The sequence below is a fragment of the Cavia porcellus genome, unplaced genomic scaffold (assembly GCF_034190915.1).
Source record: "Cavia porcellus strain 051 isolate PalLab524CR breed Dunkin Hartley unplaced genomic scaffold, mCavPor4.1 scaffold_18, whole genome shotgun sequence".
Taxonomy (NCBI): Eukaryota; Metazoa; Chordata; class Mammalia; order Rodentia; family Caviidae; genus Cavia; species Cavia porcellus.
Genome location: NW_026947501.1, coordinates 49,521,650 through 49,548,709, shown reverse-complemented (window position 1 = coordinate 49,548,709; position 27,060 = coordinate 49,521,650). Strand labels below are relative to the sequence as shown.

Here is a 27,060-nt window from a genome sequence, read left to right as displayed (position 1 = left end):
GCTACACAGACTTGGGAAATTCTTTCAGTTCGAAACTGATTCCCTTCATCTGAAAATGCTGTGATAATAATCCCCCCCCCCCAGGGTTGGAGAAGGAATGGAATGAAACATGCGAAGCCCCTGACTCAGGCTCTGGCAGGCCCCAAACTTCCCTTACCTTGTAGCCTCCGGGATTATATTTTAAACATGCACAGTTCTTAGTAAAATTTGTCCTGCTTGCATTTCTTCAACTTGTAGTGAGATAATGCACTTTGAGGGTGAAAGTTACCTTTCTGCATTTCTTTGTGCATAAAATATTTGTGTGTCCATTATATTTTGAAATTTAGGTATGAAATATAACACTGATATTGGCCATCCGTATTTGAATTCATTCTTTTTTAATTCCAGGTAGTAACTTTAGTCACATCTCTTTCACATCTGGTCTCTTCTTTGGATGTGTGTTGTTGCATATTTATATATTTTGCTGTGCAAGTTGATTATTACCCCGTGAGAAAACTCACCGGCCTTGTCTCTTCCTGTGTCCAGGCTGTGGTCAGCATAGTTACATTGTGGTTTTTCTACCCCATTTCATTTTATCTTTTGGGTGCTGGCCATGTCACACAGGCCTTGGGGCACGCTAAGTGTGCTCTGGGACCTATGTCTCAGCCCCTGGCTGCTTTAAACATTAGTTTTAAGTCTGCTTTCTGCCTGTGCACCCATTTCCGCCCTATCATCAGCGAGGCTGGGTCTCTGCCATCCACCGCTCTGGCATCTCACAGAATCATGGTTCTCAGATGATGAGCCGGCCGAGGAGGAAATTTAAAAGTGAAACAAGGCTTCCAAGTTACTTTCCCCGCACGGCTTTGCAGAAATCTTTTAAACGTCGCTTGCCTAGTTCCCAGCAGCGTTGACGTCAGTTGATGAATGATCCCTAAGGGAAGCAAAGGGACTTGTCCTGTTGAGGGAGCGATCTCTCTACTTGGATGTGGCTCTTGATACCAGGACACTGAAGTGTGTTGGGGCTGGGATCAAAAGCTCAGACCCTGGAGGGTTTAAGCCCTTGGAAGAGGACACAGGATTTCTTGGCGGCCCTTGCTGGCCATGACGGGGCTCTAGTGGGAAGCTCACAGCATTTGTGAGGTGACGCTTCTGTAAGCTAAGGGCTTAAGGGGAACACGGTGCCACCAAAGAAACAGGCACAGAACCATAACGGCGTGGGGATGATTCCTGACATCGCTTCTGAGCTGCCTTGCATTTATCACCTCTCTTCCCCTTAAATCAGCAATGCCACACACTGTGATGAAATGTCCATCGAGCTCAAGGTTTTCACGGAGGCAGAAGCTCCCCTGTCCCTCATCACGTACCTGCAGACACTCTTCCTGGGGGATGACGGCATGCTCATGTGCCCGGACACGCACGACTTTGCCCAGGACCAAGCCAGCCCGAGCATCCGGTGGTACAAGGTGCGTTTTCCAGAAAGGGCTAAGGCTGGCCGTAGAAGGGCGGAGGGTGCTCATTTCTGAAGACAGTGCCTTCTCTTTATCTCTATGATGCACACATGCGTGACACAGTTGACAAGGCCACAGGAAGGGCTCCTACCTGTCCTGATGACCCTGGGCTGGGGAGGCTCCCTCACAACAGTGATTAGGAATGCAGAGAGGAACTTACAGCTGGAGAAAATAGCTTTTTACTCTGTAATTTGTTTATAAAAATTTAGAAAACAATGGTTCATTTATATAAGGAATTTATATACATTTAAACAGTGTTTACAAATACACATGTCAAAGCCAGGACGCCTTGGGTGAAAGGAATAAATAGAAACACAGTTTGTTTTTTTTCTCAGTTAAGTAAATATTGAGTTAAGAGCCATTTTAATGATCCTTAGTCACTAGCAGCATTTTTAGTATACAAGTTAAGGACGGTTGTTACTCTTTAGAAAATTCCTGTAGCTGGGGGCAGTGGTGCAGGCCTATAATCCCAGCACTTGGGAAGCTGAGGCAGGAGGATCACTGTGAGTTGGAGGCCAGGCTGGGCTACAAAATGGGTTTAAGACCAGCCTGAACCATATAATGAAACCGTCCCCCCCCCCAAAAAAAAATTAAAAATAGTACTAAGATCAAAACAAACAAACAAAAAAACTTAAAAGGTTTTTCTTCTGATTTTTTTCATATGTTTTATGACATGTGACACCTAAATTTCAGTGTCCCTGTTTTCCTGGAACACAGACACCCACATCTATTTATGCACTGTGTAGATGTGACAGAGACGTCTGGACTGTAATGAGGTGCCCAACATATTTCCTATCTGGCTTTTTCTTGACAATATTGGCCAACCACTGAGGCTGACCACAGAGCGACACTGAGCAGTGTGGCTCTGTGTGATCCCTGATAGGAACCAGCGCTCAGTGGTTCGTCATGACTGGCATTGGGAACACAGGCTGTGCACAGGGTGCTGATTTCCTGCGGGGGCTTGGAGATGGTTTTCTGAAGCGGAGGAAGGTAGCTGGCCCCCACAAAGGCCTGGGCAGCAGTAGAGTCCTTTTCTCGGGACTTAGGAGGAGCAAACAGAGGACGTGTGACAGGTTTTATGGGACAGGAAAGAGCACAGATCTGAGTCGGGGGCCTGGGCTTAGAAACCTCCATTTAGTTAGAGCCCAGTTCTCTGCCCTCCTGCCCTGGGCTGTCTGGAAGGGTGAACGGAGAGATGTGTGCAAGGCGGCTGGCCCAGACCTCAGCGTACACCTGGTGCCTGACGAACAGGTGGAGGAGATGGTGATGGCGCTTGGCACTACTGGTTCTCTCCATCGAAGCTAAGCTGTTCCAAAAGGAGCTGAGGCCAAGCCTGTTCTAACCTCCCCAGCCGTCAGCCTTACTGTCGCTACCCCCACTTCACAGAAGAAATGGCAGGAAATGCGGGGAGCCCACCCAGGGCCACACAGGCCCTGCCTCGCATCTCTGGAACAGCTGTGGCGCTGGATCCTGGGTCCCTGTGGATGATTCCTGCTGGGAGCAGTGGCATCTCTCCTTCTAACTCAATGTATTATAATATGGAGCGCCACCGGCCCTCTGCTGGCCATTTGGGTCTTTTTCCTGTGTAAGATTCTGAAATGACTCAGTGGTATATTTGACTATTTTGAGCTTTCAGCCATCACAGCTACAGATTAGATCCCCTGGGATCTTCTCTATCCCATCCCTCGTCTCCTGTTTTACGAGGGGCATTTGCTTTTGAGGGTTAAACTCTGCAGGGGACCCACAGAACTCATCTCTCACCTCTCCCATTCAGATTTTGTCTTAGAAATTTTTCTCTATTGGACTCTTAAAATCGAAATGATCTGAATACTGGTATCCAAGTCAAGATGACTATTTAGCAGTAGATCTTCGCTACTTCTCAAGGCCAGCAGGAGCAGTTAATCCATAAATATATCTGGGGTTCTTTTGATGCTGGAAATCGAACTCACCATCTTGCACTTACCATGTAGGTGCTGTGCCGCTGAGCCGTCTTCGTGGCCTATATCTGCATTTTAAATAGCCCATTTTGCTATTTGATCAGCTAGTATTTTTCCATAGCAGGCTGGACAAATCTAGACATCTTACTGGTTTTGCACATTAACAAGTTCCTTTTCCTAAAACGCAATCCAAAGTGTGCTCGGCGTGCAAAACTGGCACAGGACATACCAGGGCAGCTTCTGGCCACGTATCCACATTGGCTGACGGTGACTGTGATGCGATCAAGGCTCCGCGGTGTGTGCTGGTAACAGTGGAACTCCTGTTTCCCCGCAGGGCTCTGTCCTTCTGGGTGAGGACGGCGGGAGGTTTCGCAACGTGGAGGAACTGAGGCGCTTGCTCATAGTCAGCCCCTCCTTGGAGGATGAGGGCTTGTACAAGTGCATCCTGACCTTCGTGCACGAGGGCAGGCGGTACAATGTCACTCGGCAGGTCCGACTCCGCATCCGCGGTGAGTACCACATGGCCCGGCTCCACACTGAGCCTTCTAAGAGCAACCGGGTGGCGGAAGAGTCCTTGAATGGACTTGGGAGGAAAGGCGACAGGCCCCTAAGCTGGCCAGATGTGGGGTGGCTCTGCGAAAAGCAGAAATCAGGGCGTGGTGGTGGGGGAAGTGCAGTGAATCCTTGCCCGGGTGATGGGTTCTAAAGTCGAGGCTGAAAGAGGGAGCCTCCAGAGTGGGGCTGGTCAGAACACAGCTCTGTGAAGAGCTCCAGGCTGCTAGGACTTTATTCAGTTCTCCATCTGGGAGAATTTCCACTGGGAATCACCTGCTCTTTGTTTTCTCTGGAATGTGTCTAGTTGCCCCTGAGGCAGGTTGAAAACCCCTTATCTGAAAGGTCTGATACAAGAAGTATTTTAGGGTTTGGATTTTTTCCCCCAGATTTCATAATGCTAGCATATACATAACCATAGAGCTTGAAGATTAGATACAAATCCAAACATGAAATTAACTCAGGTCTCACGTCCACAGAGCCGGGAGGTAATTTTATCCAACATTTTAGTCTGCACTGAGCATTTTGGAACAATTCAGATTTCAGAATTTTGGATTAGGGATGCTCAGCCATGACCAGGATTGATTTGACCTAAGAACACTGTTGTGCATGGGTGTGCTCTGTATTCCTGGGTGCTGGCCCTGGGGTCCGGTGCGTGGGAATGGATGTGTGTGAGCTGTGGGCTCTGTATGTTTCTGACACACTTAGTCTTGAAGGGGCTCTCAGAGAGCTGTGCAAACCTGGTCAGATTAAAGACCCTCCCAAAGAACCCAGACTCGGTTTTCCTGTAAGGAACATCACACCGTCCATGCGTGGAAGTCCCGGGGCTGCGCTTCTACTATTTCCCTGTGAGAATTCGTTCAGGGGGAGCTTTGAGACTTTGGTCCTCAAAATTGGTCTCCTCTACCCTGTCTGTGCAATGCCGCACGGGAACGCTAGGGGGCATCAGACCTGCACATTACATCGTGATCCCTTTTCCTGGGAAGCAGAACTGCCGCTTGGGTACTGTTAGTTGTGCACCATTGAGGTCCGCTGTGGACCTGCTCCCCTGATTATGGGACCTCAGGGCTGCAGTCCGTGTTTCACAGGCCCTCTCCCAGCTGGAGCTGCTGCACCCCAACTGGGTCCTGCAGGCCTGCTGCTCTCTCTGGTCACCCCAGCCCCATGTGGCAGTCACATGCCTTTGAGGAGGTGCAAAAGCCCCTCTGCTTCTCGGGATGGGGCCCATGGTGTGGGACACCTACCCATGTGAGAACCCGGAATGCTCCTTAGGAGGAGACAGTTGTGGGGGCGGCACTGTGCCAGCTGTGCCTTAGGCTGCACTTCAGGTGCCCAGCTCCCCTGGGCTGGCTCCAGGCCCTGAGCCCCATGTCCAGACCCTTTTATCTCCTCAATGCAAGACGTTCTCTGCCCTACTGGATCGCTGTGGTTGGCCGCATGGGCAGTGACCTTTGAGGACTCAGTGATGGCATTTTGGAGGGACTGCAGAGGCCTCTGGGTAAATCCTACCCTGTCTGTCCTGAGAGGGGAGCCGGACAGGAGGGCCTGGCCAAGGAGAGCACCCGTGGCTCTGCCGGGAACCTCTGAGCCAGGAAAGGCCTGGCTGCAGTCTGGCCTTGCGCAGAACCAGCTTCCTTTGCCTGGCAAAGGCGGGGCGGAGGTCCCCGGTCAATTAGCCACACAATGGACTCTGAACCTTGGCTGTAACGCAGGCCAGCTCCTTAATGGCATCTTTTTCCTTACTTCTTCCTCAGAAATAACAGACACCGTTCCTGTGCTCATTTCTCCCCTGGACACCATCTCCGCATCTCTGGGTGAGCCTCAGCCTGTAAGACTGTGAGAGCCATGTGACCCCTGGCAGTGCCCAGTCCCGGCCTGGGGCCCAGTGTCAGCTGACTGCACCAGCTACCCCCTGGGGTGCAATGTGCCTGGGCAGAGACCCAAGAACCCTGGCCTGGCGTGTGGGGCTGGGATGACAGGCGCCAGGAAACCTTATCCTTCACAGACTTGTTAGAAACAGCCTTACTTGGAAGCAGGGTGCTTTGCTTCGTGAAGACCCTGCCTACAAAAGCCCAAGTGTACCCCAAGGGACATTGGCAGAGTTACCAACTGCAGGACAGGCTTGGCAGTGTGGACCAACCATGCCCGGCACCTTTACTATATCTGAAATAACCCTGGCTGCCAGATCTTGTTTACTGCTCAGTGTCTCTCTGATTCCATCCGTCATACCCAGGGACAGAGCAGTGGTCAGAGACAGTTTCTTATCACAATTGCTGGCCAGCTGGCTGGATGCCAAATTGAAAATGACCAACTGCTTTCCCATTTCTTTTTTTCTTTTGAGACAGGGTCTTGCTATGTAGTCCAGGCTGGCCTGAACTCATCTTGTAGCCGGGACTTTCTTTGAGCTTACTATGATCCTTCTGCCTCAGCCTCCTGAGTGCGGGGGTTGCAGGTGTGCACTGTGAGACTCAGTTAAATATCAAACAGTATTGGGAAGCCAGGGAGGAAGAGGTTTTGGGGCACATCAGCTATGGGAGGAATACCGGAACCCAGGGCAGTGAGGATGCTGGCACTGAGGGCAGGGGCAGAAAGTTTCCTTCTAAGAGAAGAAGGGGCAGCTAGGGGTGCTGGAGGGGATGAGGGACTCCTTTCTGTTCTGTGACTGATGCCGTGTCTCGCTCTGCACAGGCTCAAGGCTGACCATCCCATGTAAGGTGTCTCTGGGGACCGGCACACCCATGAACACCTTGCTGTGGTGGATGGCCAACATCACCGAGCTGGAGAGTGCCTATCCCCAGGGTCGTGTGAGAGAGGGCCCTCGTCGGTGAGTGGCCAAGGGTCCTTGGCTGTTAGGCCTCTGTGGGGGGGGGGGGCGAGGGGTCACTGCTCCTTCTGGAGATGGTGTCTCGTCACCTCATCAGTGTGACACTTGTGGGACATTAAAAGAACCCTTTCTTGGTTTCCAGACTGTTGAAGTTTCAGAATTTAAAAGTAGAATTGTGGTTAAAAAAAAAAAAAAAAACTAGCTTGGGAATCAAATGTCCTCTAGACGTTAAAACAACACACATGGGGCTACGTGTTTCAATTTTTGAAAATGTGTCACAGTAAAAGCACGTGGCAGTGAGTCACCCTCCAAGCCGCCTCTTGCTCCGAGCAAGCACATCCCGCGTTCTGGATCCTTTCTGCAACAGCGCTGAAGTGCTCCTTCTTGCGGGTCTTCAGTTGCACTGCCGTGGCTGACTTTGTGTCCCGAATCGATTCAAAATGTTTCCCTTTCATGTTCATTTTGATTTTGGGAAAGAGCCAGAAGTCACCTGGTGTCAGCTCAGGTGACTAAGGGAGGTAAGGACACAGCGTCAGGAGATTTTGAGCTGCCTTTACATCGGCTGGCTCACAGCAACACCTGTCACCACGTTTTTGATCACCTCTCACAAAGTGAACTTCAGAACTGCTTCAGAAGCCTGCAGGAATGATGGCTACGCCAAGAGGAGTTCAGAGCAAGAAAGGCATCTGAAGGAGATTAGTAACAAAGTGGCTTTTACTGTGACACATTTTTAACACTGAGTATGAGCTGCGTTGCAACAGGCTAGCGGAATCGGATGTTGCATTTTGTGACTGTCTAAGCATTTATTTCTCAATCTTTGCATAATTAAAAAGTATTTTGGAGCTAGTAGATTTCCATGGCCACTCTGTTCTCAAACGTTTTTGGAAATCTTATGAGGATTCTGGGAGCTGGCTTCCAAGCCTGCACGTCGCCTCTCCTGTTTGCCTTTGCTAGGGAACCAGGGGCTGCCAGGGTCTCTAAAGGAAGATTAACAGCAAAAGAAGGAAGGAATTCAGTTCTCATCTCTAGAAAACATTTCCTCAGTCTGAAACTAGAACAACCAGATGTCCTATGTGGGAGGTACTGTCTGAGAAAGGGGGACCATTTGATATTGCAAATCAGAGAGCATTTTAAAAATGAAAGTCTTGATAGTTTGGGAGAGTCTGAACTTTTGCTGGCCTGTTTTGAAAGACTTCTCAAAAACATTCTCTATGGATGCGATGCCATGGATGTGAATGAGCTGTGGTTAGCATGCTGTAATCTTTTGTGTGCAAATCCTTGTTGCGAAAGATTTGGCCTGAGCCTAAGATAGGCACCCCACGGTGGCTTATTCATCTGGCCCTTTACTAAAGGGACAGGCTTCATGCCCCCCCAAAGCAGGAGGTCCACTCCATGATGCTTTTCTTCATGCCAGTAGACAGATGGCAGTGCGGGGCTCCAGCCTAGGGGACAGGACAGATGGCAGCCCTCCCCTGGCTCTCCAGGCTCCCTACTTCCAGAGCCAGAGCGAGCCAAGATGAGAGGAGTCACCGTGGAGGGCTGGAGTCCCGGAAACTCCCTGCTCTTCAGTCTGTGAAAAATCTGCCCATGAGAGGGTTCAGTTTCCCCACACTAGATGTTTCTGTTCCCATGGCTGGATCTTTACTCATCAAAGACCTTAAACTATGAAAATTTCCATCGTCTAAACCAAAATGAGTGTGCAAATTCTCACTGTAATGAGGGCCCTGCTGCAGTGGCCTGCGTCTTCGGCAGCCATGCTGTGACGTGAGGGCAGGCTTGGAAATTCTCCCAAATCAGCCCCAACCAGGGAACCTCTTCCTCTGACTTGAGGAACTCAAGTCAGTGTGGGCAGGAAGGCGGCGCCTCTGGGGGCAGCGGTTAGTGGTGACCTTGCATTTGGTCCATCAGGGTTCACTGAGTGTTTTCTCACCCAGGGAATATTCAGAAAATGGTGAGAACTTCATCGAAGTGCCGCTGAATTTCGATCCGGTCATCAGAGAGGATTTGAACACGGAGTTTAGATGCACTGTCTCTAACTCACAGGGATTCGAGACACTGCAAACTACGGTGAAAGAAGGTATGTACCCCACGAATGGCTGGAAACACACAGCCCAGGCTGTGCTGACGGTTGCATTTGCTTTGTTTTGGTGAGGGAGAGGTGGAACATGGGGAAATCAGACTCCAGCAGGAAGCCACCAGTAGGAAGCCACATTGAGGGGTCTGCAGTGGCCTGTTAAACAGCCTCTGTCCCTTCCTGGGTCTGGTGTGGACCACCCTGCACAGCTGTCCCTGTTGTGCGCCCCCAGAAGAAGGCGGGTGGTTCTTCAAGTTGCAAGAGTACTCCATCCTGCAAGAGTTGGGGCCTGGGGTACTGGTGTTCAGGGCAGCTTGAAGTTTAGGGGCACTAGGCAACAGGAAATAGGGGCAAGGGAGTGTTCCATCAACCCAGGGCCCATGAAGGACACTTGAAAAAGAAAAAACTGCTTGGATGGACAGGATGGCTGCTGTACGCTCAGGCATGGAGCAGGGGAGGGCAGCGCCGGGGACTCAGTCTCCACTGCCAGCCGGGAGGGCAGGAGCCTCTCTGCACTGCCCTGAGCAGGCATGGGGAGCAGGGCTGGCTTCCCATCAAGTCTGTGAGGTGCAGATGGAAACGGGGTCAGGCTGGGGGCCAGAGGACTGGTGCTTTGTCCAGCCCCGATGCTGGAAGCGTCTGATGTTTCCCCGAGTGAGCCTGCTCGACTTTCCTTCCTGGCTAGGGGTGGCTGATCCCAGCGCTGGGTTTCCGTGGGGACTGAGAGGCACACGCAGCGGACTGCTCGGAAGACTGCAGCCCTCCCTCGCTCCTCCCTGGGGAGTGGTGCGCTGTAAGGTCCTGGGAGACAGTGGCAAATCATGGTTTAAAACTGTGGGATTCTGGTTGTATCAACAAACTGTCTAATAACATTCTGCCCTCATTTTTGCTTTTACTTTCTTTTCTTTATTTTTGTTTGGTTTTCCTGAGACAGGGTCTCACTCTGTATTCCAGGCTGGCCTCAACCTTGCAGCAATCCTCCTGCCACAGCTTCCCGAGTGCTGGGACTGTAGGTTTGTGCCTACTCCAGCTACTTCTGACATTTTATTCCTAGTCTCTCTCTTTATTCCGGAGCACAGAGGCACCTAGGAGCAGCACACGCAGTGAACCGGGGCCAGGCAGTAACCATGGTCCCATGATCCTTGAGTGCAAGGCTGTTTTCGATTCTGGGGTTTCTTCACTCCTGTGACACCCCCACTCTGGGGAAGGAGGCGTCATTCCTGGGCCACGTCACAGAGGCCACTGCTGAAGAGCTCACCGTAAACACAGCCAGTTCCCCAGCATCGCCCGTTTTGTCATGTCCTTGCTAACAGATGCTGCCCCGCCTTGCTGGCCCCTCTAACGCCGCAGCCCTCCTCCACCGAGCTGTTGGGCATGGACTTTCTGGAAGTCAACGCACACTTGACTGGGCAAAGCAGAACGGGTTCCTTTCTTTTCTGTTGGCCTGGTCCTGTGTGCAGCGCCGTGCTCAAACACTGACTCACCTCTGTTCTCCCCACAGCCCACTCCACGTTCTCCTGGGGAGTCGCCCTGGCCCCCCTGTCACTGATCTTCTTGGTTTTGGGCGGCATCTGTATTCACAAGCAGTGGAAGCGCAGAGCTAGAAAAGGATATGGTCTGCCGATGCTCAAGACCGGCTCCCAGGACTTCTGTTCCCTCCAGGGAAAGTAAAGGCCACTCAAGAATGCAGACCCAGCCCCTCCCTTTCTCATGAGGGTGGCTGTGCTCTTCTCTCGGACTCTGGTGTTTCTCCTTGTTTAACGAAGCCCCTCTGTTTTCGGTGGAGAGCTGCAGCCTTATCTCTGTTTTTTTCCTGAAAATCGTTGACAGAACCGCATGCACATGTGGGTATGAGCAGCTCTGTGTACCTGGGACCTAGTTAGGAGAACAGACGAGGGGCCCTGAAACCTGAGTGAGAGTGAAAACCACCAAACGGGGTTTGAAACTCATCTATTCATTCAACAAAAAGCACCCTGAAAGTTGATTTGGCCAGACTGCACGGGAAATAGGAGACACAGATATGCTTAAGACATAGTTTACCTTACAGGAAGGAGGAAGTCCTTTCTGATCCTGGAAAAAGTGAGTTAGAAATGCAAGAGAAGAATCAGCAAGAATCAGTGAATTTTGGGGGAAAGGCGGTACAAGAAACAGCGACTGAAATAGGATGCAAGACACAACTTCGTAACAATACTGAAAATGAAGAGGAAATCAAGATAATTGTACACAGCTGGAAAACTACAACCAGACCCTGTTTATGTCATACACCGAAAACCATTCCAGAGGGGTCATGGAAACAAAACGGAATGGTAGATACCGTCACACAGTTCACTTCCTGGTTAGGACTGGCACTTGGTAGAGGAAGATTTGCACCCCCAGTTAGGCCGAGGAAGCAAGGGCGGGTTTTGAACGTCACTTTTAGGTTTCCTCCCGTCCTTTCCTCTTTCCTTTCTCTCCTTTTTATGAGTCTTTGAAGATGGAGAAGTGGAAAGAGGAGGCAGAGGCCTTGGGCATCTGGCCAGGGTTTCACCCCTAAGGAGAGGGGATGTGGGTTGGGGAAGGAAGTGTGGGGTGAGGACGTGGAACTGGCCCGGCCATGCCTGTGCCCTCTGTGTCGCTGAGCGGGGGCCTCGTGAGGTGAGGTCTCAGCAGTGCCCTGGAAGAGGAGCTCACTGCAGCCCCTCCAGGACTTTCCAGACTCCACCTCCACTGCAGGGCAACATGCCCTCCCCACCCTCTGGGCCAGCCTGGGCCACACTGCAGGGAAGGAGGAGACAGTTGGGGAACTTGGGGTGTTGGCTGTATTAGGGAATACGTATGGAACCAGGATGTCTCCATTTAGAAACAGAAGCGTTGTTACCCTCCTAAGAGGCACACAGAATCACTTATGGGACAATATCTGAGATTTGCTAAATTTATCCAGTGCTCGGAGAGAAGCAATGACATGAGAACAGCCACACGTTGATAATCCTCGGCTGTGATGAGGCTGCACAGGCTTCCTCCACCACCCTCTACTTGTGTCTAGGTCTGGATCCCAAATGAAAAGTAAAATGCAGTGCAGGAACATCCCAAATAAACTTAGGCAAGACAGCGAGTGTATGAACAGCAATGAGAGAGAACAGTGAAATTTGTACAGCGGTAAAGTAAGCAAGTAACTATAATCAATGAACTGTGAGTAATAATACAAATGAATCTTAGAAAATATTAAGTAGGTAAGTTGTAGAAATGTTCATTTATAACATGACGCTCTTTTATATAAAGTAAACAAAAATACCTAAAACTAAACATTTTCTGTGTCTACCCACACACACGCACACACATGCATACGCACGCGCATGTGCACATACAGACACATGCACACACACACACTTGTTAAAATATAGTTTTGTCACATCCATGCTCCTAAATGGAAGTATGTGTGCTCAGGGGTTATGGGTGTTGACGCTCTGGGTGCCAAGTGAGGGACAAGGGTGGAAATGGGGGAGAAATATGTGAACTTTGTCAAGCTCTGCATCTTATTTTGGGTAGTAGGTTGTTACCATTTAATTCCATAGCAAATAGGTTAAAAAGACCAAATGGCCAGTGAAGCTGCATGTTTAATCCAGGGTTATGATTAACCTAATTCTGTGAAGTTCAAATTAAACTCACCCAGAACAAACACAAGGGGCTGATTTCATATTCTAAAGCGGGGAGTACTTGTATTTTACTTTGATTTTATTTTTTTTAACTTTTGGAAGGATGGGTTTTTTCATAGCACCTCTACAGAACACCAAGAAAGTATTGGCAGATAATGTTGGGAAATTTCATGCTTCCATGAGCCCCTTATAAGGGGAAAAAAGTACATGCTAAGAAATAAATGCATTATTTATTTCTTAATAAACAGCCCGCTGGGCTGTTCCTACTCTTGGCCCCCATGGCGGGGCATCCTGTTCTCCACCTTGACACAGCCTGGCTGCCAGTGTCTGTGATGGAAAAACTGTGCTCTGGGATTTTCCTGCCAGCACCGAAGGGATGCCAGGACTGGGCTCGGCCGGTCCCTGCCAGCTCCTGCCCTCAAACTGCTGCTGGTTTCCGCTGTGACCTCCTGCCAGCCGCTGCCTGGGACACACAGCTCTCTGTGCTTCTGTGGTTGTTTTCTACCCTGGGTGTCTGCATGTCACAGGGCTCTGAGACGCCACAGTCCCCCCACAAGGGCCCTGTGCCCAGGTGTCCTGGGGCCAAACTGTCTATTGACACCTGGGCTACAGCCTCTGTCCTGTGTGGTGTCACTATTCCCTGGGCACCCACAGGAGTCCCTTCCAAGCTCATATGGCCACCAGGTTCCAAAGTGCATGGTGGGGAGGGGTGATGAGTCCTGACCTCTCCCAGGGATCAGCTCCAAGTGTCCCCTCCTCCCTCTCCCACCCGCCTGCAAAACTCATTTTCTCTGTGTCTTCAGACACAGCAAAGCAAACTAAGTCTCCTGCAGGGCTGCCTTCACTCACTGGTTCCCCAAACCCTGCACTGTGCTTCCCAGGCTCCAGGGGAGGCCAAGCACCTGGGGCTGGAGCACCTGAGAGAGAGAAGGCTGAGGTGCAGTCAAGGAACAGGGGAAGACAGCAGTAATGAATGGAAACGGGGCAGGCAGGTGGCTGCAGCGTGTGAGATTTCACACCTGTGGCCTAGACCACAATCTACCAGGTACAGTCCACATGGTAGACCAGGAAGCCGAGGCTCGGTTTACTCTCACAACAGATAGAACCAAGTCCCAGGAGGGGATCATAGCTGGGGAACAGCTAGTGGAGCAAGGTTACAGCAGGAAGGAGCAGAATAAACATCCTCTGCCAAACTCACCAGAAGTGATGCTAACAAGGATGAAACTGCACAAAAGGAAAGAACAACCGGGATGGGAGAAAGAAGAAAAGGGAGGGGAACACACACACACACACACACACACACACACGTGCAAGATGGTGAGATAATCACACGGCTCATTCTATTCCTTCATGGAAAGGAACAGCGCTCATAGTGCTGGACTTTGCAAGTCTGTATCTGGTAACCCGAGCAACTATTTTGCAGCTAACCATATGTAACATGACAGCCATTGTTAAATTCCTGCCATTTGTTTTGAAATCCTGTATGACCATTGGGTTTTTGTTGTTGTTGTTCATTTGCTTTTTGGTTTTTCTGGTTTTTTTTCTCTTTAAAATAAAAAATTAACAGAACAAAACAAAAACCAAGGAACCTGCCCCAAGGCAGCATCAGAAATGGGAACCCAGGGCCCCTCTGCCCTCCTGCTGCAGTCTATCCCCTTAGCCTCGGGGCTCCCCCCAGCCTGTGGTCAGGGGGGGCCTTGTCTGTCTCCATTCAAACAGCCTGCATGACCTTGACCTTGGGGAGCTTGCTTTCTTCTAAGCCTGCAGGGAAACAGCGTGGATTTAGCCCCAGAATGCTCAGAAATGCTTTGAGCAGGATGTGAGTTTACAGTGTTAAAACCAAGGCTGATCCTTCCCTTATATTTCTTATCCCAAATCACTGTTGAAAAGGTGGATTTTATTATTACCCAGGTAGGGCGAGGCCTACTGAAGTGGCACTGAAAGACAGGGAGAGATTCAGGTGTCCCAAGGTTGAGAGGCTCAGGCCACACAGTGGGGATCCAGGGCCGCCCCAGGGTTGGCCCGGAAGCAGAGGTGCAGGGAAGGTCTGGCTTCTGCAGGAGGAGAGATGAGGTGGGGATGCGGCAGAGGTCTGCCTAGTCTGAATAACTTAGGGGTTCAGGGATCTAGAGGTGTCTCCTCCAATTGTTGCAGGCAGCTGAATTAGAAATATTATAGGCAGTCAGACAGGGGCCAGGGCAGACATCTTGCAACTGTGGGGGAGACAGACATCTCCACAGTGGGCCAAGCCTCAAGACAAAGGATCAAACAAATGCATTCACACCCTAAGGATTAATTCTAATTAGTTCCCTATCACCCTGAGGAAGCTTGGAATCACCATTCCAACCCACTAGGGAAGAGTCATAGCTCTAAAAATGCCCACTTCCTATGTGACTTGCTTTCCCATTTGTCCCCAATTTAATCAATTTTACCTGAACTACTAATCTTGTTGGCTAACTATAGTTATGTCCCACCTTATGCCCATCTGTTTTGTGAGTTTCTAGTCTTCCCCCACCTTGAACTGGTCTCGCCCATGATTTTGCTCTATAAAAGTCCCTACAAAAGACAGAGTCCTAGGCAACCTGCTTGGGACCTCTTCTGTCTCTCTTTAGACAGAAGGTTTCTTTTTCAATAAATATGTTCTATTCTTTACCTCTGTTGTTTCTAAAATTCATTCTTCGATTTTAGAGAACACAAACTTGCGGACATAATAGGTTGGCAGTTTCATTCTCCTGTATCAGGGGTAGTGACCAGGGCGTGAGAGCTTCAAAAGTGTGATAGCTCGGACCCCGGAATAAAACCCAAGGAAGCAAGAAATTAAAATTTGGGGAGCAAAGGCTTTATTTTAGGCCAGGCCTGGCGACGCAATCCCCAGGAGCTAATTTGGAGACTGCGTACCTTATGGCTAGAAAGGTTGGGTTTTAAAGCCAAAAACCACGGGAATGTTGCGAACTTTGACCCAGTTTGATAACTTCCTTGTAGTTAAAGGTTTCTTAAGGACAGTACACTGTATTGCAGATAGGCTAAAGGGGGGTGGGGGGGATTACAAGAAATTGAAACTTAAAGCTTTTATGGGAAATGGAGACTTAACCTAAGAATGGGGAGGGGAGGGGGATTTACAAGGAGTTGAAACTTAAGTCCTTACTGGAGATGGAATTTTAATCTCTACTGAAACAGCACATCAGAACAGGAAGGGGGCACATTGGTTAGAACCAGGTTACAACATTCCCCTCTGATGTTGTGACAGAGGTCAAATCTTTGACCTAATTTTTAAGGATTTTGGGGTACAAGCTTGTAGGCATGCTGGCATAACATCGTCAGCTTTATGCCTTGCATTTGTTGTCTGACATATGCAGTTATTCTATTGAGTATACAAGGACTTACTGTGATGAAGAACAGTACTCCTAACAATGGTCCAAGCAAGGGCAGGAGATAGGGCAGGATTCCATTCCAGACACTCCATAAAGGATTTTCAAATAGCTCTCTCCTCCTTTTAACTAGGTCTTCCTGTAGTCTCTTGATTTTATCTCACACAACGCTGGACTTATTTTTACATAAAAGCAGCATCGTTCCTGCAATGCCACACAGATCCCTCCTTGTTCTGCCATTAGGAGGTCTAGTCCCCTTCTGTTTTGGAGAATTACTTCAGCTAACGAGTCTATTTGGTCTTGAATGACCTGAATGGTACTAGATAATGCCTGCACATCACTAACGATCTGGTTGGAAAGTTGGACAGAAACCTCTACTCCTGCTGCCCCCATACCTAAGGCTCCTGATATTCCTAGGCCAACCAATAAAGGGATAAATTGAACTGCCCTCTTTGATTGGCCTGTGATGTAATCTAAACTAGGAATGGGGACAGGCTCATCCCCGGGTAGGAGCTCTATATCAGGCAATAGGACCGCTGTTACACATATCCCTGTCCAGTTAGTTGGGAGGAAAGTATAGGCCATATTTCCTTCACAAATAAATACTTGCCCTTCGGCTATGGAACTACAATTGGTAAATGCAATGAACCCCATGTTAATGTCGGAAGTATCATTATGAAAACCTCTTTGGAGACAGAGAGAGTCCTTGAAGCCTACTGGTTGTACTCTAAAGGGGGGACCAGCACTATGATTTAAGTAATCTTGTTCCTTCAGCATAGTTAGAGAAACATTGGTGGGGATCACAAGGGGCATGGGGGAGCTCTGTTCCGTGCATAACCAGCAATCTTCAGCCAAAGTTGGGTTGGAAGCATTTAAGGCTTTATGAGTGGCTTCTAGAATACCAGAAGTTTGAGCATCTAGATCAACTCCCCGCGATTTAGGCAGCATCAAGGGGTGGTAATGTATCTGGGGAAACATTATTTTTATTAGCTGCTTGACTCGTTCCTCAACCTTTAGTTCTCTGATCTTATCTTGCGGGCCACTCCCATCAGACACATGTATAGGGGCCACCCTGCTCCAGCACACTGATTTACCAACCGTGCTGAGACATGAGGCTTTGAACTTCCTATTACTGTCAGATTGGTGGACCAATCACCTCCAATACTTCCAGTCCATGTCCTCCTAAGCTCAGCAGTGAAGTAAGTTTTGCTATCTATGCCTATACATTCTTGTACAGAGTCATAGCAAGAGGAATGCATTTCTGAATATTAAGAACAATTCTGAGGGCATGGCCCTGGCTGGCTGCCTTTGTTAGGTATCACTTGGGGCTTTAACATACACATCCACCTTTGAGTCAAACCCCCTGTAACTGAGGGTATAGCAACAAGGAATGCTAACTCGTCCCCACAATCTGTCCGAAGACTGTATGCATACAATTTATCATTTGTGTGGGAAGGATCTCGATCCTTGTTTCCTACTGTATGTATAATTCCCCCCCAGTTGGTGTCTTTACCTTTAGTAATATAGCCCCCTCCGCAATCACAGGGGCTCCCATACAAAGATCTTAACAATTGTTCTTTGCTTACAGGGGGACCAAAACCGCCGTGCAAGGTTGGCATCAATGTTATTAAAATCAAAGCAAGCAAGCTAAAACAGTTCATGCCTGGCATAATCTAACTATGCTTTAGTCAATTTTAACTTCAAGGGGTTGCTAGTCTGTTGTATAGTCCACTGAGTATAGTCCCTCGTTGTCTGCTGTTTCCAGTGGCTTTACGTGAGTATGGTGAATCCATGCAGTTTTTCCTGCTACCTTGACGGCAGTGGGGGGTACTGAACACCATGGTGAGGGGTCTTTTCCAGTGGGGTTCAAGGGAGTCTCAATTGTGACATTGCACCAGGACAGAAGTTCCCAGCTCGATGGGTGCTTTGAATGGCTTCTCTGAAGGCAGGTCTGGGTGTTTTTGTCTAAACAGCTGCTGGATCAAGGCCAACACAGGCCGGAGAGTCTGCAGGGACTTAATGAGATCTTGGTTAGTTATTTCAACTAATTTGTCCTCTGACAGTCTTGTGACCAGTGGAGGGGGCCTTCTGAACATAGCCTCAAAGGGGGAAATTCCAGAAACATATGGGGTACATCTAGCTCTTAACAGTGCAAAGGGAAGAAGGCTCATCCAATTATCGCCAGTTTCTAAAGACAGCTTAGCTAAAGTGTCCTTGAGAGTTCAGTTCATACGTTCTACTTTCCCTGAGCTTTGTGGCCGATAGGCACAGTGGCGTTTTCCAATTAATCTTAATGCCTGGCTAACTTTTGGGTGACTTGGGCTATGAAAGCTGGGCCATTTTCGGACCCCATTGATAGTGGGAGGCCAAATCGAGGTATGATCTCATGCAATAGCTTTTTAACTACCACTAAGGCTAATGCAGACTTAGTAGGGAAAGCCTCTACCCAGCCAATGAAGGTGTCTACTAATACTAAGAGATAGTGGTGCCCCTGTAAACTAGGCTTTACCATGTCCGTGAAGTCTACTTCCCAACGTTCTCCTGGAACAATTCCTCAATGTCAAGTGGTCTCCAGCGTAGAGCTCTTGGCTGAGTTGACTGACAAGCACTGTGGGCATCTGGAGCTCAAAGAGGCAGTAATTTTGGAGAGTTTTGGAATAAAAAGCCGAGTTCTGAACAATTCAGCAAGTTTAGTTCCCCCTAAATGGGTAGTTTGGTGAGCTCGGCATAACAGCTCCCATCCTAGTGCCTCTGGCAACAGAACTCGTTTATCAGGTAACTGGTACCAGCCCCCTGGGGTGGGGGACTTCCCTCCAAGTTGAGATGCTAACTGCAGGTCCTTCTCTACGTAGACCGGTTCTGATAAAGTGGGAGGAACCAACATCAGAGCAGTTACATCCTCGGTTGGCCCCTGTGATGTAGTGGCTATTTTTCCAGCGGCCTGATCTGCCAAATTGTTTCCTAAGGTGAATAACAGCAACCTGCTGAGGCAGCCAGACTGCTGCCAGCAAGTCTAGGATCTGTGGACCATTTTTTTATCTTAGTCCTGGCCGAGGTTAAGAGATCTCCCTCCTGATAGATGGCTTCATGTACATGTACAGTAGCAAAAGCATATCTACTGTCAGTATAGATGTTTACCCTCTTTCCCGTGACTAGTTTTAGCGCCTCAGTCAAAGCAATGAGCTCCGCCTTTTGGGCAGAGGTGCCAGGCTCCAACCACTTAACCCAGAGTACCTCCTTTTCGGTGGTCACTGCTGCTCTGGCCACTCGTTTGCCATTCTGGATGAAGCTGCTTCCATCGATGAAATAGTTGTCAGCATTTCCCAAAGGCTTGTCGGTAAGATCAGCCCATAGGTTCTGCTGCAGTTCAAGGATGTCAGCACACTCATGGAGAGGTGTCCTTTGTTCCTCAGGGTCATCGTCAGGCATAAGGGTGGCTGGGTTTAAAGCAGAAGGAGTCTTGAAAACTACTGACTCTGCGTCTAGAAGCAGAGCCTGATAGTGTAAAATTCTAGTGTTTGAGAGCCATTTTTTGGGAGGAGTTTTGATAAGAGTCTCTAAACAGTGGGAAGTCACTACAGAAATCTTCTGTCCAAAAGTGAGTTTGTTAGCCTCTTTAAGTAACATTGCCACAGCAGCTAGGATTCTCAGGCAGGGGGCCCATCCTCCTGTCACCAGATCAAGTCTTTTGGAGAGGTAGGCTATAGGCCTCTTCCAAGGGCCAATGTCCTGGGTTAGGACTCCTTCGGCAATGCCCCTGAGTTTATCTATGAACAAGGTGAACGGCTTGGTAACATCAGGGAGTCCCAGGGCTGGGGCCTCTGTCAAGGCCCACTTGAGCTACTGGAAGGCCTGTTCACATTTATCAGTCCAGTTCAGTGAATTTTGAGTTTCTTCCTTAGGGGAGTCATATGGGGGTGAGCTTTTTAGTAAAACTTAGAATCCATAGTCTACAGTGTCCAACCACCCCCAGAAACTCTCGTACTTGTTTTTTTTTTTTTTAAATTCTGTCTCATAGAGCAATTCTATTACCTTGACTATCTTCTTATTGGTAGCTTCTTGTAAATTCTCTCAGTTCTCAAAGACCTTTTGTGCTATCTCTGTTAACTGGCCGAGGGGCATTTTCTCAAATCTCTTAAACCTTTGCAATTTTTGTCTAACATGTGGGGCCGACTGAGTTGCAAAGAGAACAACTGGCAATACTTGGGAAACCTCCTTACCTCTGATTGTCCAATCAGGGTGGGACAAAAGGAAAACATGGTTTTGGCATTCTGGATCAGGGAGCAGGTTTCATCTGGATGGCACACTGTTTTTGGTCCCAGGGTGCCACGTGGCAGGCCACCATTTTACTGAAATTACATGCTTAACAAAAAGGGGCTTTTTCATGTGTAACAAAATTGTGCCGCATAATCTCCCAGATGTTCACAGAATATGCAAGAACTTGTATCTTATCTCTATAATCACCCATAATCTCATTTTAATGGAAACATTTTGCAGCAAAGGTTTACCAATCTTATGAATACTTCTACCAAAACTGATCTAATACTGTCAAATTCTGAACACATTTAATTATTTTCAGACCTGTTATTTGTAGTACTATAAACCAAAACAAATAAAATTCACATCCTCTTGAGCTTTCTACAACTTACAATATACCCTCAAATTGAGCTTTTATCTTCTTCCACATTCTGGCACAGCCAGACATTTTTATTTGAAGACAAAACCACTTTCTTTGTCCCTCTTTTTCTTACTATTACCAATCAATGACCTTTCCTCTCGCTTCTCAGACAACATTAAAACTCTTAACAAAACCCTTAAAGTCACCTTTTAGTAGTCTAAAATACATTTAATTATTTTATGTCTTTTTACCACATTAAAATGCTTTATTTTAGAAATAACTGTAACCTTTTAACTGGCTCAAATATAGTATAACCTGGTTTTTACTTGGTAAAGTTGATATGATTCTTAAAAACCATAAATATACATATATTTGTGCACATATGTTTACATTTTAACCAGAAAGAAAAATATTCTTTTTTTTAAAGGCATGCCGAATTTGCAAATAATAATTGAGGACTAAAACATTAAACAAGGTGCCACAACATAAAAGACACAAACAAAGGTTGCTTCGTGCACAGTTTGGTGAGCTAAAGGAAATAAATTTTTTATTATGAACTTTGAGTCTAATAAGCCATATGGATCCTGCAGCAGAAATGGGCAACAAGCCCCTAAGTTAGTAACAAATTCAAATAGGCAGACAATTCTAAAGTACAAAAACACTGAACATAAATATCTAAATCCCTTTTTCCATTTTGGGCTCGTAGAAGGGGTTCCTAGGAAAGAATGCTCTGTTAGATTTGGGGTAACCAAAAGGGGAACAATTAGACCAAATGGGTACACAAATAGACATACAAGACAAGACAAGCTACAGCAAAATGGCCTTTGCTCAAAAATTGGTCAAATTTTGGGATCTAGAGGAATTAACAAATTAACTAATGGAGCGGTTCCCCACCTGGGGCAGAGTCACAAATAGATGAAGTTTGTCCCCAAAACTATACAAATGGACAAGATTTGTCCCAAAAAACCAATTGACTCTGTCCTCAGAAGGGCAGAGTCAATTCCCAAATTGAGGGCATCTCCTCCCCAAGAGTACAAACTGACCACGGCCCAAACGAACCTTCCAGAGTACTTACTTTCAAATGTTCAGAAATGGTCTGGGGTCTTGCTCCCATCCTGGACGAGCCCCCAAATGTGATAGCTCAGACCCTGGAATAAAACCCAAGGAAGCAAGAAATTAAAATTTGGGGAGCAAAGGCTTTATTTTAAGCCAGGCCTGACGATGCAATCCCCAGGAGCCAATTTGGAGATTGCACACCTCACAGCTAGAAAGGTTGGGTTTTAAAGCCAAAAACCACAGGAATGTTGCGAACGGTGACCCAGTTTGATAACTTCCTTGTAGTTAAAGGTTTCTTAAGGACAGCACATTGTATTGCAGATAGGCTGAAGGGGGTGGGGGGATTACAAGAAACTGAAACTTAAAGCTTTTATGGGAAATGGAGACTTAACCTAAAAAGAATGGGGAGGGGAGAGGAGGGGGATTTACAAGGAGCTGAAACTTAAGTCTTTATTGGAGATGGAATTTTAATCTCTATTGAAAGGGCACATACAGAACAGGAAGGGGGCACATTGGTTAGAACTAGATTACAACAAGAAGAGGGAAAGGAGTCGGCTCAGGACTGGCTGGCTTGCATTCAGAAAGCCCCTCAGTGGCTCTCTCAAATGGTGCTGGGAGTTCTGCAAGGTATTTAAATGGCCCTAGACACAGAGGCAACACAATGGGTGTGTTCCCAGTGTCATCTTCTTTCTTTTTAGTAAGAGTGCAATGTGTTTCATTAAATACAGTAGAGCAGTTACCATAAAACCTAAAAAGGATTAGCACCAAAATTTATCATTACACAGACATGTTGCCTGGTATTCAGAGCCTTGAAAATATAAAAAAATGATGTAAATGAAACCTCCAAAATTTATCCATCAGCAGATGAGTGGAAGAGGAAAATGTGATACCATAGAGTACTACTGTGCCATAAAGAAGGATAAACTGGAGTCAATTGTGGGAAAATGGTTGAGACTGTAATGTTAAATGAAATAAACTGGACACACAGGCTTCAATACTGCATGATTGCTTTTACATGAGGAACTCAAAGTATAAAGAGCAAAAAGATAGATAACAGGAGACAGGAAGATAGATCTTTCTCAAATGGAAAGGGGATCAATAGTCGGAGGGAGGAGGAGGGAGAAGAAGGGAAAAGATGAAAAAAGGAACTAAGGTGTGTTATGTACCTATACCAACTCCACGCAAGGTATGCAGCCATTATGTACTGCAAATTCACACTCAAAATCTGAAGCTTAACAGATAAAATAAAAATTTTCAAGTCAGAGCTACAGTTACTACTTGCTGAGTTCCAGCAGGAGGCTCTGGCAGTTTAGGGTCTTGGCTTCTGCTGGAACTCTGTGGCTTCCTGGGGTGCTGGACACTTAACTGGACTTTCACATACCCAGGTGATAATGCAAGACTAGTGCAACCCTGATGCCACCTGCACTAATTATAAAGCGATGCTCCCTGGTCCTGGAGCAGATGTCCCAGGCAAATGTCACATCCAGGACTCCGTGTTGAATGCGAATGGTGACAACAGCACCTTGTGGGAGGATGGGACATAGCAAGGGAAGGATGGACCACGGATGCTGGCCCATCTGCTGGTTCTCCATGTGTGGACCTAGGACCAGACACATCCATACCTCGGAAACCTACTAGAATGATGTTTCTGCCTTGGAGCCTGCTGACAAGAGACTGAAGCCTTGGGATCCATGAGCCTAATTGAAATTGTGTATTCAGGTCTTTGTCCTGACAACATACTGCCATGTTCCTTCCATCTCGGGGAGACTCTTATCTCTACCCAGCAAGGGGAAACTGTGCTTTCTTGAATAATGTACAAATCCTCAGAGGAGCCCTGGTCTCCCAGGCGCCAGGCCACTGTGGTGTCATTCTTGTCCCCAGCATACTTCACATGCATCATCATGCCTTCTCCTGTGTACTCATGTCTTGGCTCCTGCCTGGTGACATAGCTTCCCCACTTTGTGTCACTAGGAAGATAGTGACTGTAATCTGCAGTGGAACTCTCTCTTGCCTTCCCCAAGGATGGGATCATTTCTAGCCCTACTGGAGCTACATAATCACCTTAGCATGTTTCCCAGTGTGTACTGAAAAAATGAAACAAAAACCATTGCACCCTCCCCCCAAATCTGCCAAATCTCCACCAGTGAAGTCTAGGATACCTGGAGATTTAGAACAAGCTGGTAGCTTTTCCAAGTCTTCCTTGGCTGGGTTTCCAATGTTTTCTGTTCCCTGGCCTCAGAATTTCCTGTTTTAAAAGGTCTGAGAGAAAGTCATTCTTGGGTACAGAATCTTTGCTGAGCTCTGATTTAATATAAGCATGTGATTAAGTCCTTTTGGACTCTAATGAAAATATTTTTAAAATAAAATCCTTTGGGTGTCTGGTTAAAGGCTAAGGACACTGTTTCCAGTAAACACTTGACCTGTCTGAGTCAGCTTGTGGTCAGTGGTGCCCATCCTGAGGAAATTCAGGGGACTTATCTTCAAAGCCAAAGCCTGTGTGGATTTCAGATAACTCCGGGAGATAAAGGATACTGATAAGACTTCGCCTGGGCGGCTGGTGCTTTGGGTGACATATCTATTTCTTCTTCTTCTTTAGTTAACTCTAAAGAATTCTGGCAAGACACTTGAAATGGCTATCTTTCAAAGGAGAAAAGTGGCAAAGAGATTGCTGTTCTTGCCTCTTAATCCCATTGTCGACTAAACATAGAGCACTAGGGGCTTGAAGCATAAACTTAACCCCAACTGACAATGTGGGCTTAGTGTTTCATCAAGCAGCATTCTTTTTTCTCTAATAACCCAAGACAGACTCTATCTCTGCCTACTTGGGAGTAGATTACTTTAGAGAAGAAGATCATTAAATACTACTGTGGTGAGATGCGATGTGTGAGTGGGCTTGGAAGGCCCTCATTGGTGGGTTGTGAGGCATTACTCCAGGTGCTCATGGGATGGAAGTGCACAGGATATTCTCTGGCACACCAGCTTCTGGGACTCCTGATGTATAGGCCAATACCAATGGCAACAAAAGTCTTCCTTAGCCCTAGTTTTGTGTTAATTAGGGATGGATTTGGATGCAGGTAACAGTAAAACCAACAGTGAGTCATTTACAGAAATCAATGCTTCATATTATTGGAAGTGTGAAAATTCAGCAACTCAGCAATGTCAGAGTCAGGGCTGCTTTTGTTCTTGTTCTTTTTCTCATGGTCACAAGGTGGCAGTTGCTTTGTCAGGCATGGTATCTACATCCAGCAGATAGAGCGGGGAGGAGAAGCATCATCCATGTCTTCATCTTTCTCTGGAAACCTTTCCTCTGTATAGACATCTGCTATGTCACTGATCAGAGCTGCCACTCAGGCTTCCCTGGCCCTGTTGGAACCTAGGAAACCTACATCCTGGTCCCTGGAACTCAAAGGCCTATCTTACTTTCCTTCATTAAGGCTGTTCTGTTATTAGAGCCCCAGGTACTGAGGGGTCAGTAGCCTGTCTCTGAGAGCTGACTTTGGGTGACAGTGGGTGTGGCAGGCAGCACACCCTGTCCCCTTCTCTCTCCTTGCAGCAGACTCTCTGGGCATGCATCCCAGCCTGAATTTCTCTTTTTTCCTTCTGAGAATATTATTTGGAAAGTTCCAGGGGCAGCTTGATTTGGGGGAGAAGGTGAAGCTGGGGCAAGATGTCAGCTCTACATGCAGCTTGATCATCCCAGGGAGCTTGGACAGACAAGTCAGACAGATGGTGCTCATGGAGCTGGGAGCCTATAACTTTAAGAAGAAGGGGAAGAAGGAAGAAAAGCAGGAAAAAGAAATAGGAGAGGAAAGAAGGGAGGAAAAGGAGAATTAAGGAAAAAAGGGGAAGGAGAGGAGGGAGAGAAAGAAATTAAAAAGAGGGGAACATGAGGAAAGGACGGTGGTAGGGAAGGCAGGAAGAAAAGAAAGAAAAGTTTAAGAAAGGAAGAGACAGAGCAAGAGCACTGTGGGGACACATAAGGGGGAGAAAATTCCCAGGATGGTGAGTGTAAGAGGGAGGAGGCAAGGAGAAAGGAGGAGGAGATCACGTGTCACCGAAGGAAGAACATCTTGTCTATTCATCCACTCATGTTTGCTTATTCAGCAAATGAGAATTTCCTTCCTGGATTTCCTGACTCTTGGGAACGTGATTATCATGAAGACAGAATGACTCAAAGGAATGTATACTTGTGGGAAGTGTAAGGAAGGAGAGAGAGAGAGATGCTGTGCTTACGGGGTTTCTACCCCTCAGAGGGCCCAGGGACAGATGTCCAAAGATAGGAGAGATCTCAGCCATGCAGGGAGCAAGAAGGCATCCCATGAGAAGAAACAAACTGAGCATGAGCCAGCTGGGAAGCCTGGCCTGAGTGTGGGACAGGCAAATGCTCTAGACCCCTGAAAAGAGAACAAATGAGCAGAGGATGTGACAACTATGTACGCTCTACATATTGCATCAACTATGAATACCCCGCGGCAGACATATTTCCTGTGCTGACCTTGTGTTACCTTTAGAACAACCCCACTAGGCTGGGGTTCCCTTCACTTTGGTTCCTGTCAAAGCAGACTTGAGGCAAAGACTTGGCTGCAGGCAGTTTAGAGGGGACGAAGTTCAAGGAAGCAGGAGTGAGGGAGAATGGAGAGAGGCCAGCAAATATGGAAATATTATTGGGGGTTTTGTACCAGGTTCTTGCTGTCCTGATTGAAGAGTTGAGCATTCAGTGAGAAGAGCTTGCAGGCTGAGGGCTTGGTGTGGAGGGTGTAAGCCTTAGGGTTTGGGGAAGGCCTAAAGATTTGGTCTGAGGTATAACTCCTGCCAATGAGCTGCCTGACTGAGCCACTCCAACAGAAGGTGGAATTTTGACCTTTTATAGCCCTTGGAGGAGCTGGCATAGCAGTCAAAGCCCACAGAGGGGACCCGAACATGCAGGTTCAGTGACATGTAATTAGGGATGGAGTCGGACAACAGTTTCAGAAGACCTCTAGGCATTCACTGCCTGGCACTCACTGTGTTAGAAGCTTAGTTACCTGGTTACCTTTACCCATTGTCATTAGACCCAGACATCCTGGGTCCAGGCTACTTTTAGTTCAGAAGGTGGATCAGTCCCAGAAAGCAGACCCAAGATCTGCTGACCCTTCCTTCTTTCTCCAGCTGTTTCTTGGTTATCCAGTGCCTCAGAGCTGGCCCAGGAAGTGGGCTCCCAGTGGACCAGTCCCGATTCTTTCTCTAGCTTTCCGTAGTTACCTCTGGCCTCATAAACACAGTGTTAAGGGTGATTTCTGGGGTTGCCTACTCAGCCTGGTGGGGCTCTTGTCCCCATATGGGAGCCCCTGCAAAGCACACTCCACCTCCATATCTGTGGGGACCACATCACCCATTCAACCAGCCAGGGATCGGAAATGTAGTACACCTAGGATGAGGACATCTATAGGGACACATACACTGTGTCATTGTCACTTTCCTAAATAGTACGGGGCAGCAACCATTTACCTAGCCTATGATTGTCCTAGGTAGG

The 27,060-nt window shown here is 47.7% G+C and overlaps 1 protein-coding gene and 1 long non-coding RNA gene across 11 annotated transcripts in view; one reads left to right on the top strand and one right to left on the bottom strand.

Moving 5' to 3' along the window:
* Il1r2 (interleukin 1 receptor type 2) overlaps window positions 1-15,158 on the top strand; it is a 35,910-nt gene extending 20,752 nt beyond the window's left edge. For 5 of the 7 annotated variants that reach the window (XM_013154303.2, XM_013154305.3, XM_013154304.3 and 2 more), the window contains 6 exons: window positions 1,262-1,442; window positions 3,759-3,933; window positions 5,731-5,790; window positions 6,665-6,800; window positions 8,735-8,877; window positions 10,376-15,158. In XM_013154303.2, the coding sequence (XP_013009757.1) occupies window positions 1,262-1,442; window positions 3,759-3,933; window positions 5,731-5,790; window positions 6,665-6,800; window positions 8,735-8,877; window positions 10,376-10,545 (865 nt within the window). In that variant the 3' untranslated portion in view covers window positions 10,546-15,158. The other 2 variants (XM_013154302.3, XM_063229788.1) reach the window with 2 other exon arrangements.
* A 165-nt stretch (window positions 15,159-15,323) lies between these two features.
* Window positions 15,324-22,015, bottom strand: LOC106028031 (uncharacterized). 4 transcript variants are annotated; one of them, XR_010040760.1, is made up of 3 exons: window positions 19,109-21,756; window positions 18,384-18,498; window positions 15,324-17,889 (listed from the first exon to the last, which is right to left on the bottom strand). It is a non-coding gene; the product is annotated as an uncharacterized LOC106028031 (long non-coding RNA). The 4 variants fall into 4 exon arrangements; XR_001201639.2 differs by having other exon boundaries at window positions 18,384-18,492; window positions 19,109-21,753; XR_010040759.1 differs by having other exon boundaries at window positions 15,324-18,498; window positions 19,109-22,015.
* Between the last annotated feature and the right edge of the window lie 5,045 nt (window positions 22,016-27,060).